Source organism: Eleutherodactylus coqui, chromosome 6, assembly GCF_035609145.1.
Source record: "Eleutherodactylus coqui strain aEleCoq1 chromosome 6, aEleCoq1.hap1, whole genome shotgun sequence".
Taxonomy (NCBI): Eukaryota; Metazoa; Chordata; class Amphibia; order Anura; family Eleutherodactylidae; genus Eleutherodactylus; species Eleutherodactylus coqui.
In genome coordinates this window covers 51,166,438-51,185,120 of record NC_089842.1, presented here as the reverse complement: position 1 = coordinate 51,185,120, position 18,683 = coordinate 51,166,438, and the positions used below count along the sequence as shown (strand labels likewise).

Genomic DNA, 18,683 nt, shown 5'->3' with positions numbered 1-18,683 from the left:
GGACAGTCAGGAAACCCCCATACACATTAGATCCTGCAGAAATTGGACGTTTATTGCCTGATTTAATGTTGGAATGAATAAGCAGATATCCACTTCTAAATGTATGACACCCTTGGTCCTCCGATGAATCTGTCCAACCCAGTACATTCCTACCTGACTTTGTGATATTCAGTTGGACCCTGACCGTCTCATCAAGGTGGCAGTAGTGATGATGTAGGTTACATGAATACAGTCCTTGATCGCTCGTAGATACTCCTTTATGGAAACAATAGAGAAGTTGAAAACATAGTTGTTATAACTGTTCATTTTTAGATATTTATTTGACGGTTTTCTCAAGTTTAAAAAAAAAGGAAAAGGATGTCAATTTTATTTAAAGGGGTTGTATAGGTTCAGTACAACAGGGCTGCTGTCTTTACCAAAAACAGTGCTATCGATAAATTAAAGGGGTTGCCTGTAGAGATGAGCGAACGTGCTCGTTTAGGACAATTACACGATCGAGCATCGCTTTTTTCGAGTAACTGCCAACTCGGACGAAAAGATTCGGGGGCGGCGGGGGGGGGGGGGTAGCAGGGGAGAACAGGGGGGAGCTCTCTCTCTCTCTCCCCCCCCCCCCCCACTCACCCCCGGCACCCCGCGAATCTTTTCGCCCGATTAAGCAGTCACTCGAAAAAAGCGATGCTCGATCGAGTAATTGCTCTAAACGAGCACGTTCGCTCATCTCTAGTTGTCTGAGATTAAAACCCACAACAACTGATAATGGTAAAAAATGCTATACTCACCTTTGGAATATCCCCTGATCCAGCACCGCCTCTACGGTCCCTGCAATTAGTCCGGGAAGTTGCTGCAGAGGTCACATGTTATTCATATACACATGCCCGCTGGTGCTAGTGATTGGGTGGTGGTCACATGATTGATGAACAGCACATGACTGCTGCAGTAACTTCCTGGACTGGAGCTGCAGGAACCAGAAAGGCAGCTTTGGATCGAGAGGCCATTCAAAAGGTGGGTATCGTTTTTTCTGTTTTTTACTATTAAGAAGTGTCTGGAGTGATTTTTTTTAAATCTGCAAAAACCACTTTAATAATTACTGGATGCTAAAAACCACAGTGACAGTCAAAGTCACGATTTCCACCTTGAAGATAATCTCAAAGCGGTTATGCAAGATTAAAAAAAACATGTCTGCTTTCTTCCAAAAACAGTGCTACTGAAATGGGTTAATGGTTGACAGGAAGGGCCCCAGGCTAGTTCACATCTGAGGGACTTAGGACCACCTGTGGTTCAGGTTCTGTAACTGCCAGCACCATCAATGGTGGACTCCTTTCAACCCAGGGGGTTCCCGTGTGGTAGCTCATGTGCTAGATTCTAGGCCTTACTTCTAGGCCTTAGCATGCATAAGAGGTCCAGTCACAGGGCTTCCAGCAGAAGCCAAACATGGGAACAACCATGCTGCTCATAAACTTTACTAGACAATGTTGGCAAAGTAGAAACAAAGTTGGCACACAGTAAGACCTCACTGAGTCCACAAATAATCTCTTTAAGCTCAGTCCTTTAAAGTAACCAATTGGTGTCAACGGTGGGCCAGCATGTGGTCAATAAGTCTCGACTGGTGAAGCACAGCAACTGAGGACATAGTCTGCAATAATTCTGGAATTCGAACCAGGCTAAGTCCTCACCAATGCAGTTGCACCTAGAGAAGATTTGTTGCTTTCCAAACTTCACACCTGGGTACTGAGGTATGTTGCAGGCCAGTGCGCGGTGGGACTGGTACAATGGTCCACTGACACTCTTTGCTCGCGTAAACTAAACATCACCTTTTTTAGCGCATCATCGGTCCTCAATGTGACCACACTTCCCTATGTGATCCCATAACTCGATAGGAATAAATGCTATATAAACAGAACATTAACCCTTTCCAAAGGCTTTCTCTTTTTGCTGTTATACAATTGTGCCATCTGCTGGCTAAAGCCAGTGTGTGTGCGCCAGAGAAACTCAGACAGAGGAGTGGCTGGCAATAGATGGTAAGAATACCCTGTCGGAAGTCTTTTGACATTGGAGCTGTGCAAGCTTCAATCAGAATGTAGGAAGACGTAAGACAGTGGATTATAAAGGATTAAGGAGCTGCATTAAAGCTAATTGGGCTGAGCTGCAATATGACACACAATCTAAGGACAGGTGTAGCGCTGGTTTTGGAAGAAAGCACCATGTTTTCTAATTCTCGTCAAAGTCTTTAAAGAAATGTCTGTATCCAAGTTCTACCATCCCTGGATCTCATGTTTCTATCAATTACGTACATAACTAATTTACTGATCTGGCTGGCATGCAACCTTGTTTTGGTTACCTTATTCTTAATGTAAGGCAACAAGGATGGCGCATGATATGAAGTTTATGTCTCTCTATACTCTATGGAGAGAGATACCATGTCAGTCCAATCACCAACAGCACCAACCGTATCAATCATGGAAGTGGGTGATCCAGGTTTGGAAGGACATACTGAGGTGAATGAAGTACCTAAAACTTCTGGCAAAATTACTTTTGAGTTTTGCCCAGATTGTTTCAGATTTCTCAGGATTAGACACTGTCATACCTTTTATCACTAAAGAAAAATTTCCATCTTGGAAGGCAGACTTCGACACCATGATTCTTCCTGTGTTGTATCCACTGTAGATGCGTTGTTCTCCTACAGAGAACATGTCCAGAAGACGCTCTCCTCGGTACTGTCCTTGACTGCTATAGAGATCCCAGTGTACAACTCTCTGCCTGTCTATAAGGCTGTCCTGCGTCCACACCATGCGATAACTCTGACATAGTAAATGAGCTGTGGACCCTGATGGTGCACTGATGTTAGATACGGATACGACCACACTATCCGGATTCTGCTGGCTGGCAGGCACTACGGAGAAAACAGTGAGAAATTAGTTAATTCTGGAAAGAGTCTTGGTTTATCACAAGGCCTTTGGGTGCCCTCTATTATCGGGCCTTGGGTGCAACGGCTACCTCTTCACCTTCTATAGCTATATAAACTGACACCAGCTACAGGATGGGGGCGCCACTGGGGAAATAGTGGCATTCATGGGGTATTCTCATCTGAGACTTTTAGGGCATATCTACAGAGTAAGTTCTAAATGTTTGATAGGTGCAGGTCCCAGATCTTGAGCTCACACTTATCTTGAGTTAGGGCCCATCGCATCAGGCCACCCTGAAACCTGTGGCCAGCGGAGGAACATAAATGGCAAAGTTCCCTGTTCAATATTGTTTCCATAACTATGGAAACAGCCTCAGAAACAGTGTAATTCACAGGGCTATACTGTGCTATTTGCGGAGCTTCGAATTACTTCTAATGGAGATGTGAAACAGCATAGCTCAGCCAAGCTTGGGTGTTTTCATCATCCCGTCCATCTAGTCACCCCGTAATCAGCAGTGTTCCCATCTTGGCCATGGTTGGCCAAGTTAAACACTTTTAACATTTTTTAAATTATTTAATTTCACTGCCGCCAATGTTTTCTTCATTCGGACAACCCTTTTAACTGCTTAAGTTTAAAAAACGTAAGTGTATGTCCCGGCAGTTGTTAATGCAATAGAAGTGAGCCCATGCCATCCTGCATTGGTAGTCAGCCTCCCGCTGCAACAGCGGTGATCGATGAGAACCCCTTACATGTCGCGATTAATGCACATTGTCGCAGGTAAAGGGTTCACTCGGGGAGCGCCCTCCCTCTGTGACATCACCAGTCCTCCACGATGTCATCGCAAAGGGCTGATGGGTTGCCTGTCATGGCTTTTTGATCACTGTTGTGAGTGATAATGCATTGCAATATTGCATTATCATAGCGATCAGAGCTTTTATGATTCAAGTCCTCTTCAGGGACATAAAAAATGTAAATAAATAAATAAAAAGTGTAAAAAAAAAAACACAAAAAAATACATTTTTTGCACACTTTCCATTTGCATAAATAAATTACAAAATGTAAAAAAAAAAACACATGTTTTGGTATCATTGTATCCGTAATGATCTGTGAAATAAATTGAACACAATTTATCCTGATAGGCAAAAAACATTTTGCCTCCCAAAAAAATGCAATAAAAGTGATCAAAAAACCTGTATGTACCCCATCGTAAACATACCAGCCCGCAGAAAAAGTTTATCATGTCATTTATGTTGCATAAGGAAGGGCTTATTTACACGAGCGTATATCGGCCAGTGTTTTCACAGCCGGCCGATATACGCTTCCATCTGAGCAGTCCCCCCCTTCCCTCCCCTTCACTGTCTCTCTGCCTCTTTCCTCCCCGACGGCTGTTTGCAATGGGAGTGGGCGAGACGGGGGCGGAGCTAAGCTCCCGTCCTCTCCCAGCCCCTTGTCCGCAGCCAGCAATAGGAGTGGGCTGGACAGAGCACAGCTTAGCTCCGCCCCATCCCACCCCCTCCCATTGCAAATGCCGGAGTGTAGGTGAGAGGCAGAGAGCCGGTGAGGGGGAGGGAAGGGGAATTGCTCAGATGGAAGCGTATATCAGCCGGACGTGAAAATGCCGGCCGATATAAGCTTATGTAAATAAGCCCTAACACTGTGAAAGGAAAAAAAAAACAACAATGGCAGAATTTATGTGTTTTCTCCCCCGGCCCTCCAAAAAAATGTTTAAAAGTTTTACAATACATTATACATACCCCAAAATGGTAGAAATAAAACCTACAGTCTGCTACACAAACATCAAGCCCTCGTTGGCCATGTCGATGGAAAAAAAAACGTTATGGCTTTTGAAAAGTGAAGATGAACATCCCCCCCAAAAATTGTTGCATCCTTTTGGCCAAAATAGGCCGTGTCGTTAAGGGGTTAACTATCCCAACAGACCCAAAATGCCAAATAGCTGGTAATAGTCCTAAAATTCCATCTCCTAACTTTCATTGAAGAGGTTAACATCTCTAAGAAAATGTTCCAAGACTAGCCAATCTATAAAAATACTGAATTTGCCAATGCACATACTTTTGCTTTCTTCAGCAAATTTTATTCCTGCAGTTATAAACAGAGGATTTGGGGGGAAAAAAAGCTTAATATAGAAAATCCTATGGTATTTAAAATACAAACAGAGCAGGACTATGTGCAAGAAAGGTGAAACAGATGGACAACTTTGGTCTTACGATTCCTGCTACCCCAGAATGTGTAGAAGCTTCTTATCAGTTTACAGCTGGCGGAAGGGGGGACTGGTAAGTATACCAAAGATGGATGGTCCTATGGGTCCCCTAAACCAGGGGTCTCTAACTCCAGTCCTCAGGGACCACCAACAGGACATGTTTTCAGGATCTCCTATGATAGGAACACCTGTGGTAATGTCTGAGGCACTGACAATAATTACATCACCTGTGCAATACTGAGGAAATCCTGAAAACATGACCTGTTGGGGGTCCGAGGACTGGAATTGGGGAACACTGCCCTAAACTACCAGACCATCGTAAGAGATAAGGCCAAACTGGTTATTAATGCTGCATTAATAGTACCACGGTCCCCACCACATCTAGCTGTAATGATACAGTGATGGCACATGATTGTAGCAAGCAATCTAACCAGTTTGGCTGTACCTTTAGGGGTTGGAAAGCCCCTCTAGGTTTATCAAACTGGTACAAACATGCGCTACTGTTGTAGAAGCTATCGAATATATATACTCAAATCGGGCAGCAATGTCGGCAAATATTTTTGGTCTACTTCTTGGATGATCGGAAACCTCCATAGATGTCTTAGACCCCGACGACACGTATAGATAGCAGATGAATTGGTATTTAAGGAAGGTTCTTACCTGAGTATAAATAAGCAACTGGACCTGAAAGGCAAAAACAGACAAGTGTTAGGACTTCCGTACAGATGTACCATAAAGGGAATGTGTTATCAGAAAATGACCTATGGTTTAAATCAAGCGTTAGGTTAAACTTTTTTTTTAAAGTTTTGGTAATTTTTTTAAAATGTCACTATCTAATTATTAAGAAAATCCTGAAATCCTACAGTTTTCACTCTTCCCATTAAGCTTGATGTCATATGGAAACCACCTCCTATTCTGTAGAGAACACTTCTCAGAAGTCATTATCATCACAGACCGGATTAGAATGAAATGTAACACCTATATGCAGGGTGCGATCAAAAAGACTGATCCAGAGCCATAGCTCAATATGTATAGTGGTGTCCTATATTGAAATAACAGTAATGCACTTGAATAGAAAGACATGGATACACTATGGGGCTGGAAACAGGCTGAACTAGATGGACATTGTCTCCTTTTAGCCTAACATAGTTTATGCTACACAATGGAAAGACGAATGGGCCTATGGGGGACACAGCACATGGATTTCAGTGTTGTGTTGTGGCCCCTGTAAGAGATAGAGACCCAATTGCAAGGTTGAAAACTAGCATGTGAAAAGCAGAAATTCACCTTCCTTGTCTCTATGAGTCCCGTCAGACCGCCGCTATGACTGAAGCAAGGAAAGCGTACATGAAGTGGCCTCCTTCTGCTACAATACATGCATAGAGCTGTTCAATAGTGCTAATCCAGGGCTGACGCTCTCATTGTGGGGCCGTGTTGGTGAATGGTAAAGCGCCAATTCAGTGCAGATGCAATGCAAATTACTAGTAAGAACACAACCGAAACAGAAAGCAAATTTCAGCATGAACGTGTGGGTTGGAATTTGTTTTTGAGCGCCTCGTTGGTCTTCTCAGCAAGGATCGCGACCTGAATAAACAGGGTATATAAACATTGTTATGGCGATTTTATTCTTCTCTATATCTGCTTCCATTTAAAAATGGGAATAGGGCTACCACTCATGTCTGCCCTGGGGCATCCAAAACTTTTATCCAGTACCGTATACTGTACATATTCTAAAGCAAAATTAAAAATCATCTTAGGGTTAAATTATTTCATGCCATTAATATCTTTCAATATTTTGTTGCAACTGCTGTAACTTTAGACTTCCTGCCCACTGGCGTAACTATAGAGGATGCAGGGGATGCGGCTGCACCCGGGCCCAGGAGCCTTAGGGGGCCCATAAGGCCTCTCTTCTCCATATAGGAAGTCCAGTACTATGAATAAAGCATTATAGTTGGGGGCCCCATTACAGGTTTTGCATTGGGGCCCGGGAGCTTCAAGTTACACCTCTGTTCCTGCCCATTGTAATATCTGTAACAATGCCCCCACAAACCAGGGATCATTTATAGTACATGTGCTTTTTTAAGTGGTAGAGTGGCTTTAAAGGCGCTCGTAGTCACCATGGCCGGGCGCGCCTGCTACCCCTCATTCCCCTTTAGCTACAGCCTGGCTACTCCTAAACAGAACCTGAAAAAGCAGTAAATGAAAGATTGGATTAAAAGGTCGCATTTGGATGAGCGTTTTTCAACTCCGTATTTGGTCCATGCTTTGCAGACCGTAATACGATGCACAGGTAAATCTATGTATCTATATACATAGCCGTTTTTTTCACAGACTTTTTAAAAAATGCAGCATGATGTGTTTTTGTTCATTTTTGCCTTCATATTATTCTCTATTGGGCCAATACGGATCGGTATAAGCCCAGTAGAAAATAAAACCAATGGCAGCAAATATGGAGGTAAATGCAGATCAAATGCTGATAAAATACAGGTTATAGTGTCATCTGTAACATGTCTGTATTACGGATCTCTATTACCCCCTTAAAGGGGTTGTCTGAGTTGTTTATTTCCCTCCAAAACATGTTCTCCATGCGTAATAAACAAGCATGTACTCACCTCTCCCAGCTCCTTGCATCTCCCGTGCCACTGCTCAGTCCTCCGTGCCCCGTGTTTGTTTACAGGCTGCAGTCAGCCTGTTTATGGGATGTCACAGGATGCTGCAGCCAATGACAGAGCTTAATGATTGAGCATAAACAGGCTACTATAGCTTGGGGACATGGCATCATGGGGAGACCCTGAACAGTGGCGCTGGACACAATAGGGATTTGGAAAGGTGAGTATATATCTGTTTGTTATGTTGCTGAATGGAGAGCATGTTTTTAGAAGAAAAAGACTTAGGCAACTCTTTAAGCATAGTGCCCTACTTCATGTTTGGTAGAGATCAGCTATCAGCTTGTACTGTATACACTGAGAAGTCTATGGAAGGTGCGCAAATGAGCAATCTGCTGCATGCTTCAGTGAAAAAAAAGAACACATCTGGACTTCGTTAAGCTAAATAGCCATTTAAATCAGGGCGTGTTCGTCAGCTGCATGCAAATGAACATGTCTATGTGCTTAAAAGTACAGTAAAATGCAGAGATATGAGCACAAATCAACCTAACCCATAGTGCAAATCTGTGGTGCTGAAGTGTGCACATTCGCGCATATGCCCGTGTGAAGTAGCCCTTACCCTAGATCTCTGGTTCCTGCCTCAGGCTTTCATCTGAATTGTCAAAAATGACATCTAGATAGAACCCTGGACAGAAGGGTTTCATTAGTCAGAGACTAGTAAGGTTAACTTGCAAAAAAGAAGGCTGAGAGGAGACTTAAAGGGGTTGTCCCGCGCCGAAACGGGTTTTTTTTTTTTCAACCCCCCCCCCCCCCCCCCCGTTCGGCGCGAGACAACCCCGATGCAGGGACTTTAAAAAAAAACAGCACAGCGCTTACCTGAATCCCCGCGCTCCGGTGACTTCTATACTTACCGGTTGAAGATGGCCGCCGGGCTCTTCTTCCTCCGTGGACCGCAGCTCTTCTGTGCGGTCCATTGCCGATTCCAGCCTCCTGATTGGCTGGAATCGGCACGTGACGGGGCGGAGCTACACGGAGCTACACGGAGCCCCATTGAGAAGATAAGAAGACCTGGACTGCGCAAGCGTGTCTAATTTGGCCATTAGACGGCGAAAATTAGACGGCAACCATGGAGACGAGGACGCCAGCAACGGAGCAGGTAAGTGAAAAACTTTTTATAACTTCTGTATGGCTCATAATTAATGCACAATGTACATTACAAAGTGCATTATTATGGCCATACAGAAGTGTATAGACCCACTTGCTGCCGCGGGACAACCCCTTTAATAGCTGTCTACAAATATCTGAAGGGCTGTCACAGTGCAGAGGCATCAGCCCTATTCTCATCTGCACAAGGAAAGACTAGAAGCAATGGGATTAAACTGAAAGGGAGGAGACACAGATTAGATATAAGACAGTGAGGGGGATCAATGAGTGGAACAGGTTACCACGGGAGGTGGTGAGTTCTCCTTTAATGGAAGTCTTCAAACAAAGGCTGGACGGACATCTGTCTGGGATGATTTAGTGATCCTGCACTGAGCAGGGGGTTGGACCCGATGACCCTGGAGGTCCCTTCCAACTCTACCATTCTATGATTGTATAGATAGACATCTGTCTGGGATGATTTAGTGAATCCTGCACTGAGCAGGGGGTTGGACCCGATGACCCTGGAGGTCCCTTCCAACTCTACCATTCTATGATTATATGCATAGATATCTGTCTGGGATGATTTAGTGATCCTACATTGAGCAGAGGGTTGGACCCGATGACCCTGGAGGCCCCTTCCAACTCTATCATTCTAGGATTAAGGTTTTCGTTTCAGCAGCGTTCCATTCGCTTCTATTATTTAGTGGATAGAATAATATAGTCAGATTACGCTATTCTGTACAAATGCGGGAGACCTTATTGTTTTCGCTTGACTAATGAAAACCTATGGTTCCGTCCATGGATGCTGTTTTAGGGGATCCAGATGGAACTTCGGGACAGAAACCGGAGGGGGGGGGGGATGTGTCGCGAACACAGCCTTAGTTTCCTTAAGGGCAGCTGCTCGCTGTAAATCATATCTCTGTAATGGTTGTTATAATTTACTGCAATTCATGGATGAAGTAATAATGACATCAGCAGCAAACCCAACTTTTACATGTTCAGACTGCTAAAATGTTCGGATGTGGTTGTCATTCTGTGGAAAGCAGAGGGCGGAGTGTAAGGTAAGATGATGCCGTACGTTTGCTAGCCTATAATTATGTTTCATTAGCATTTTTCTGCTTACGCTGCTGTAATGAAGCTGTAGGAACCCAAAGACATAATTACAGAGTATAGCAGTCATTAAATGCTGCTACCACAAGCACAATACTGTCCCGAAATTGGTGGACGCCTCCTTTACAGCAACCCACCGGGTCTGGAGAAACAAAGATGGCTGCACCAGCCTCTCTGACTGCCTGATCATAGGGACATCCAGGGTCATCGGGTCCAACCTGAAGTACACTATACTTTAGTATGCATCATTAGTCTAAGAGCCGTTTTACAGGGGCCAATAAATCAGATTGCTGCATTCAGTGGGAGTCTGAACGGTATCGTTCAGTGTAAATGCACGCACCAACTGAACGCCAAATGACAGTTTGTTCACTTCTTGTTTGCTGTTCGGTTTTTGCATGCAGAAAATTGAACGATGTATCGTTCCGTGTAGAGAGGCTGTCATTCATCTATGAACGAAGGCCTGCTAACTATGAATGGAAGTGGCCCGCTCTGTCTCCTGTGTAAAAGCACAGGGATGATTATTGCTGGGATGACCTGTCGGGCATCTGTGCATGGCGTTTCGTCCCTTGTAAAAAGGCCCTAAGGGTTTCTGCACACAAGCGTTTTTGTGCACAGAAGTACGCTTGCATAAACTGTATACAATAGAATCTATTGATTTCAGTGGGTTTGCACATGAACGCCACCCAAACATGCATGAGAAACAGTGTAATTGTGCAGCCACCTGTCAGGATGCTATAAGATTTACAGCTAATTGCAGGGAAGGCACGGCAGCCATCTTGAAGATTGTTTATGATCATTTTGGGACTTGAACCCAGGAGCTCTAGTGTTTTAGGTGGCAGCTCTACCTGTTGAGCTACCCAGCCTGTTGAACAGTTCCCCTGCTGAATTGTAGTGGCCTAGTGCATCGGGGCCCCTCCTGAATGGTGTGTATGCTCAGTATTGTGTTGTGAGTGTTTCATGTTGCAAGAATGGTGTGCATTGCATAGCCACAGCACTGAAAGAGTTAAGTGTCTGGTATGTGGATGACTGTCTGGTTTTGTATCTTTTTTGTCCGTCACGTGATGATGATGCTTGAGATGTGTGTCCTGGGTTACGTGGGAAAGTGAGAGTCTGTTCTGAGTTCTGCTAGAGAGAGCAGTGCAAGGCAGCTGTCTGTGGGTACCTTCAACCCACAGACACAGAATGGAGGAAGCCGAGAGGATGGCCTAGCGAATGTGGGGACTATTACTCCCCAGAGGTTCGGCACAGTGTTCTAATCTGTGAATGTGAACCGGTAGAGTCAGAGAGAGAAGAAAGTGTGGTGCCAGGCCAGGACCTACAGATAACTGTGGCTGTGGTATCCCCTGATGTCCCGTGAGTCCTCCCTGTCACATCACCTGTCAAATAGCTGCTGAACTGTTCTGTTTATGAAGTTGAGTAAAACAACCAGTTGCCCCTCCATTTCCGGAGGCTGTGTCTTAAACTGTACCCATGTGTGTGTGGATTTACTCCGTCACCCAGGAATTTCCCCACGGTAGCTACACAGGAGAGGATTTACTCCATCATCCAAGAATCCGCCACTGTGGAAGAAACGGTGGCGTCACGAGACAAAACAGGACTCAAGGTAATCCATCCCTTGGGTTCCCCTTTATTCACCTGCCCGTGGCCCATGGACATGTGACCAGTTACCCTCTGGGTGGGAGATGGTAGAGCCACCGTGAATAGGCTCAAACTGTACTCCGCTGTCTCCTAGGCCGTTGCCCGCTCCTCGCTCACTGCACTAGTTCCTTGTTCACGCAACTCAGTTCCTGATTAGCTCCACCCTGTTCCTAAATGGACTTCCTAATTAAGCCTGGCCCTGTACTTACCTCCATTATGTGATTATTGAGCTCCTCAGCCAGTTATCAAACTTCTCTTCTTCCTGCTCCTCTGTCTACAAACAGCTGCTCTGTGTACTGACCTCTGGCTTCCCTTGACTCCGCCACCTGCCTGCTCCTCTTGTACTGCGGACTAATATTACCCGTGTACCGACCTCTGGCTTTCCCTGACCACGTCACCAATCCACACCAGTTACGACAAAGAGGCTCCAACCCAGAACCAGATCATTACAGACCAACTCATTTTGGAAGCTGAATCGAGGGAAGATGGAGATGCTCATCAATTTACTTAGTTGAGACAACAGAGGATGAACCCCAAACCCAAATCTAGGAACATCTTCTGCCATCTGACGTGACTGCCCAAATCTGCGTGACAGCAACCAAGGTAAAAGAACATCCTCGTCATCAGATGTCTCCAACCTCAGCTACTCTCTCACAAACCCATAAAGTACCAGAAGCACCACAAGATATCGTCACGCCACACATGTTAAATATTTATGGATGATTACAGGGGGCTGAGTCAGTGATGACAGCAAGACATATTGCTAGCGTGTTTCTATGTGTTCGAAAATGCGCAGCTTTTCTGAAATGGGTAAAAATATAAGCTATTTCGCGCGTAGGACCTAGTGTTCTTATGCTCGTGTGCAGGAGCCCTAAGACATGAGACCTGCTTTGATAAACCAGTGCTGCCCACCTGAGCAGTGTTGACCACTCAGAGCAGCCTGTAGCATCTTAGACTACTTACGCCTACTATACACAGCATGCATCAGATAAACGGTTCGGCTATCTTTGTTTCTCCAGGCGCGGAGGGTCACTTTAACTAAATGTAATATTTTTTCAGCAGAGTGAATTATTTGTCCATGTGTTCGCTGGGCCGCACCATGCATCTGTGGAATTAAACCTACGAGAGCCAGAAAGTTACATAACGCTTCTTTATAGGCAACAGCGTGCCAAGTCACTGGAGTCAGGCACAATAAAGCTGCATTTTGTATGATTTTATCCACTTGTCCTATTTGTTGCTCGTTGTGCTAATTCGACAAGATGGTCACCAAAATACCGATGATCACTCCAAGCAGACGGCACTTATAATAGGCCTCCAGCATACTACCATGTTTGGGTCCATGTGCTGTCCGTGTTAATTCACCATCAGCATATGGTCTCATTATAGCCTATTGGGCTGTGCAGGTTGTAAATTTTGCACCCGCAAGTCATGTTCATTTGCCCATGGCAAAAAAATACGCGCCAATTGAAGTTCCAGATTTTTTTTCCTGTGCAGTCCTGCAGTGTTTTACGCATCTCCTAGCATATTGCGCACGTATTTGTGCATCTCCATTGACTTCTATGGGGGCTTTTGTTTCGTAGGAAAATAGAGCATGCTGCGTTTTTTCCCGTTTAATATGCGCAGGGAAAATACACAAAACTGAACAAACCCATTGAAATCAACGGGTTCTATTCTCTGCATAAAGCCTCTTTCACATGGCCATAGGCGTTTTTACGGCACCCGACGACGCCGTAAAAAACACGTGAACAGGCGCACAAGTCTAACATTTGTGCGCCTGTTCAGATGGCACAGGCCTGGTGCATATACGTCGAGGCCACAATGCTGTTGCCTCCCCTTCCCTCCCCCTCGCCGGCTAATCTCCTCTCTCCTTCCCTCCGGCTGTTTGCAATGGGAGTATGCGGAACAGGGGCAGAGCTAAGCACCGCCCCTCCCGCCAGCAATGGGAGCTTCGATCCGCCCCCTCACATTGCAAACAGAGGGAGGGGAGGAGAGAGGAAGAGACCCACCTCCCTTCTCTAGCCGCTGTCATTGGCACCCATAGAAGCCCATGGAGCAACCGACGTATTCCAGCCAGAAATATAGTTCCAGGACTATCTGAAAATGGTGGCCGATATACGTTCGTGTGAAAGAACCCTAATACTGTGTAAATACACCCATGTGGGGTAGGTCTTACTCCAGTAGCTGGGTGGCATAGAAAGTGACTCCACAACACTAGATATATTCAAAGACGCAACAAATGTATCGGCATTGATGAGTTTGTTACATTTTAAACTGGAAAAAGAAAGAAATGTGCCAGAAAGTGGTGCTAAGAATTGCCCAAATTATAAATTCCCCTCAATGTCTTTTAGAACTTTTATTAGGGAGGGACGGAAAAAAAATTCCATCAGCTTTTTTTATTTTTCCGACATTCTCCAGGTGTTATAAATAATATGATACAAGTATAGGACCCGGGAATTCACAGCACTTAAAAAAAAAATATTAATCATAAAAAATTTTTCCTAGATCGATTCGTTTATGGTGAATACCAAATTTATATACTTTTATGTTTTAGAACTTTGGCTCTTTGAAAAAAGAAAACTATTTGTTTCTCTGTTGCTGCATTCCAAGACCCATAACATTTCTGTTTTTCGTGGAACGTGCCGTATGAGGGCTAATTTTTTTGCACAACAAGTTGAGGTTTTCATTGGCACCATTCTGGGGTACATATGGCTTTGTGATTACCTTTTACTCTGCTTTTGGGAGGCAGGAAGAATCTGGCAGGTTTTTTATTTATTTTTGATTTTAAAGTTTGAGTCGATATAAATGCTGTGATACCAATTATCTGCAATAAAGCATTTTGTAAGAAAAAATGTGTTTGTTTTAATTTTTTGCTTTTTTTTAGACTTTCTGGAACTTTTTTTCTCACTTTTTTAGTTCCACTATGGGATTCGAACATGCGATTATTTGATTGCTTCCATAATACACTGCTATACTTCTAGACTGCAGTGTATTATGTCAGTGTAAGGCCCATTCATATGGCCATATTTCCATGTGCTGTCGGTGTATTTCAGCACACTGACCCATTATAGCCTATAAGGGTATTCAAATCTGCGAGTTTCTGGTCTGGTTCAAATTTCTAATCTGGTCCGTATCATGAACAAGAATTAGACATTCAATGTTCACTGTCCATGGAGATCAGACAGCACATGGATGTGTGTCCATATGCTGCTTGATGGGAGATCCTTGGGCACAACTTATATATGGCCCTCTGAATGTGGCCTTAAACTGACAGGCATCATTTGACAGGGCCTAATAAGACAGTTGAGATGACACAACAGAGGCCTCCATTAGACCCCCATCTGCCATGGAAACACCTAAATACCTTGTGATTGCATTACAGGGCCACCAATGGAGTCCCAGAGGGCACCCCCTTCCTCTGCAAACAACTTAGGTGCTGTGGTCATTTTTTACTGCAGCATTTATGGTGTTAAATGGCCAGGATTGGAGGTTCCTCTGATTTTTAGTGCAGAAGTTTAGCTATCATTAAACACCCGCGGGGTCAAAGAGGACTCATCAGTTCTCCTGACATGTCTGTTTTAGTAATTACTTGTATTCCTCATGAGATAACAATTCTGGAGCATCCAGATCACCCAGAATCATTATAATATGAAAAATACAATTATTGACCAAAATTTACTGGTTTTGCTCTGTCCCAGGACTGGAGGAGGGGTATATTATCTGCAGTTGTTCTTCTCTGCCGTCCCCCCGATCCTCCAGTCCCGAGTCCTGTTTTTGGCCATCCAAGATGACCAACACAATCTTCAGACTAATCCCAACAGCACATTAGTAATGTTATACTACCAATGCACTGTACCTGCTCTCTGATTAACCGGAGCTGTTCATGTGATCAGCACTGACCAATCAGAGCGCAGCATACAGTTTTTATTAGTTAAAAAATTGTAGCAACAATTTGAAAACAAGAAGAGCCCAAAACCCAGTAGATTGGAGGGGCAGCGGAGAAGAACTGCAGGTAGTATACCACCTCCTCTCCCAGGACAGACTTTTGTCTTGGAACCGGAGGGCCACTATAACCCTCTAACATTGTTGACACATAGGGCCCAGTATTTCCTCATCTGGTTTTTATTCCTAGTACAATATCTGCAGTTTGTGGCTTTTGACTCCTTGTGGCATATGGTTTCTATATATACCATATTGCAGTCACATGCGCAGCTCAGGTCCACCGGCAATGAATGAGTCCCACATCCAGGTCGAATGGAAGAAAACCACCTTGTAAGTCTTCATTCTGCCGGTAGTCTATATTGTGTGCGACTATTTCAAATTAGATACAGATGCCTCTGAAACCGCTATTAATAAAATCTGTTTTTCTAAATGCCTCTCCGTTTCGCAATAAACCTTAAAAAAAATCCACCTCCCCCTTCCTCCATCATTAAGGACTTATTAAACTACAGCAGAATAGACGACTTCTTTTTTTCTAGGTTATTTTGTTTGGTTTCCATTTCTTAAAGCGTCCAGCTGTGTTAGCTAGAAAAATACACTGTTTGTTTTATAACCCACAGACCACCATTAACAACACTATAAAAGCAGAGAAACAGTACATTAGAAGGTACAGGGTGGGCCGGGACCATGACACATTCTGAAAGGACTACAATTTAAAGCTTTCCCTTTAAGAACGTATCTATTAGTGCATATGAATACCATAGGTGGGGGAGGTGGCCCCATTCTGGACCACCCTCTATGCAAAAGCTGCCCATTACAGATAGAATAGCTGTTGCCCAACACTTGTTTGGCTCACGGCTACTCCTCCCAGCACATAATATACAGCAGTAACATAGTTAATGCGGTTGAAAAAATGCATACGTCAATGAAGTCCATAAAGTATGTGTTTTTAAAGGGGAGAAGGGAATAAGATATAATAAGACTCATCTGGCAGAAGAGTATCTTCCCCCCATAGGAACAAAGGATAAGGTATCTTAAAATGCAGCAATACAACATACCCGATCCCTTTTTCTCTTGACATCTGTTGGAGTGTGAAAGATGTTACACCCCCCATACATATCAAATAGTCACCCAATCCTGCCAAACTTTGGCAACAAATAAAGCAAGAGATTATAAATCACACTGTCCCCAAACCCACTTGCCCAAACATCCAAAAGCCACTAGATAAGAAAAAACATGTAGATCGCGGATTAAGACCGGCCTCTCATAGGTACAACATGTAGAGAATAGAACCCATTGATTTTAATTGGTTTGTTCACATTTCCATATTTTGCGTTGATCACATCCCAAAAAAATACAACATGCTCTATTTTTCTGCATATTTGCACCTTCAGTCCCCATAGAAGTCAATGAAGGGTGCGCAAATGCGTGCAATATGCAAGACGATGCGTGCAACACTGTGTAATTGCACTGGAAGAAGATCAAATCAGGAATTGATTAAATTAAGTGTAATTAGCAATTTCAACCCGCAAATACGCAGCGCTCAGGCGTTCGCAAATACGCTTATGCTCGTATGAAGGGGGCCTAAGTGGAGGTATACTGTTAGCTGCATTCATCTATATTAACGCTTTAACTACAAGATGTTTTGGGGGGTTCTTTTCTGATGGATTTAATTTCATCATGCCATGTTGGCCTTGATTCGGTATTATGGAGCTATATTTCTCTAGAGACAAACATGTCTTCTAGGGGACAGTATCTCTGTAATACAGAGGCATATGAGGGCATATTAAAGTGACAACTTCATACTACAGATCTGCAGTGTTCATAAGACCCTCCTCTGTAACCAGCATGTCAATGACCTTTGAAGACCTCCTTTGCTGTGATAACAACACTACATAGTGATCTATCAGGGCAGTTTTGCAGGAATTCCATTATGGAAAATATAGCCCCGGAACAGGACGACTGATGACATGTTGCTTTTTGTCTGATTTTTGGTCTCTTTCCCTCTTATTATTTTACACTACACTGCTATTTTCCTGTTGGGCTTGGATATTGCCCTGTCAATCACATTGTTTTCTTCTCTTCTTCCTATGTTCCGCCTGTTATTTTAGCCTAGACAAGTACGCACTTGATAGCACTCCTGCCCTGTGCTATGATATTCTGTATTTTCACGCTACATTTTGCCTATTTTCTCCACTGCTAAACACAGTTCTGTCCGGTTAAATGCATCCATGCCCAATCCCATTATCCTAATTTCTCTCTGACAGCTTTCTCTGCCATTCATGCATTCAGACCATTTACAATTTGCCAAATCTCTGCCCACAGGGAAGTGAAGACAGATACGGCTCTTATTCTTCATGTACAATTGATGCCATTTAGAATGACTCGATATCATAGGAATGGACGGTTCCACCCAGCAATTCTTAGCCAGCCACCTGACTGAAATGTCAGAGCACAAAGCATTAAGCTTGATAGAACAACATATTATTTCTTAATTTCACCCTAAATAGGTTCGGAAAATGAGTTTTGTTGCTTATAGGATTATAAATGGAGAACAAATAAAGTAAAAATGTAACTTACTGAGTATAATAAGAGTTTAAGAGACTTCTCTGCTTTTGACAGTCCCTACTTAAAGGTCCTTTTAGATGAGCTGAGTTCTCAGTCCAAGGTTATGAGCGCCAATCGACACGCATGTCAATCAGCACTGGCTTCATTTTCTTTTCCATAGGCCGAGAATCGACTTACTGCGACAAATTATTGCTACTACGGTCATTCGTTTCCATAGACTGTACATCTCCCTGTTCACGTGGGGAAATATGCTACTGATCGGTCAGCATGAAGCTGAATGATCACCCTACCAATAAGTGTTTGCTTGTTTGTTGGTTGATCGTTGGTCCCTTTACTTGGTCCAATTATTGGGCAAGCGAGTGTTTGGAGAAATATTCTGGACCAATTATCTAGCCGTATTAAAGGACTTTTATATGGGCCTTGGCCAATGAACTGATAAAATGTCCTCCAGCTGGGACCCCCATGGATCAGATGCAATCTTTGGGGAAACTTGGCAGTAAGTGTTCATTTTCTCTGCAGCACCACCACCACAGGGGAAATTAGACATTAGATGGTGCCTAT

At 43.8% G+C, this 18,683-nt stretch overlaps 1 protein-coding gene across 1 annotated transcript in view; it reads right to left on the bottom strand.

Moving 5' to 3' along the window:
- The window catches only part of MXRA8 (matrix remodeling associated 8), a 42,111-nt gene that overhangs the window by 10,122 nt on the left and 13,306 nt on the right, over positions 1–18,683 (bottom strand). Inside the window, exons 2-4 of the mRNA XM_066606810.1 lie at positions 5,782–5,805; positions 2,585–2,890; positions 154–255 (exon numbers count right to left, since the gene is read on the bottom strand). Coding sequence (XP_066462907.1) covers positions 154–255; positions 2,585–2,890; positions 5,782–5,805 — 432 coding nt within the window. The remainder of the gene's footprint in view (positions 1–153; positions 256–2,584; positions 2,891–5,781; positions 5,806–18,683) is intronic.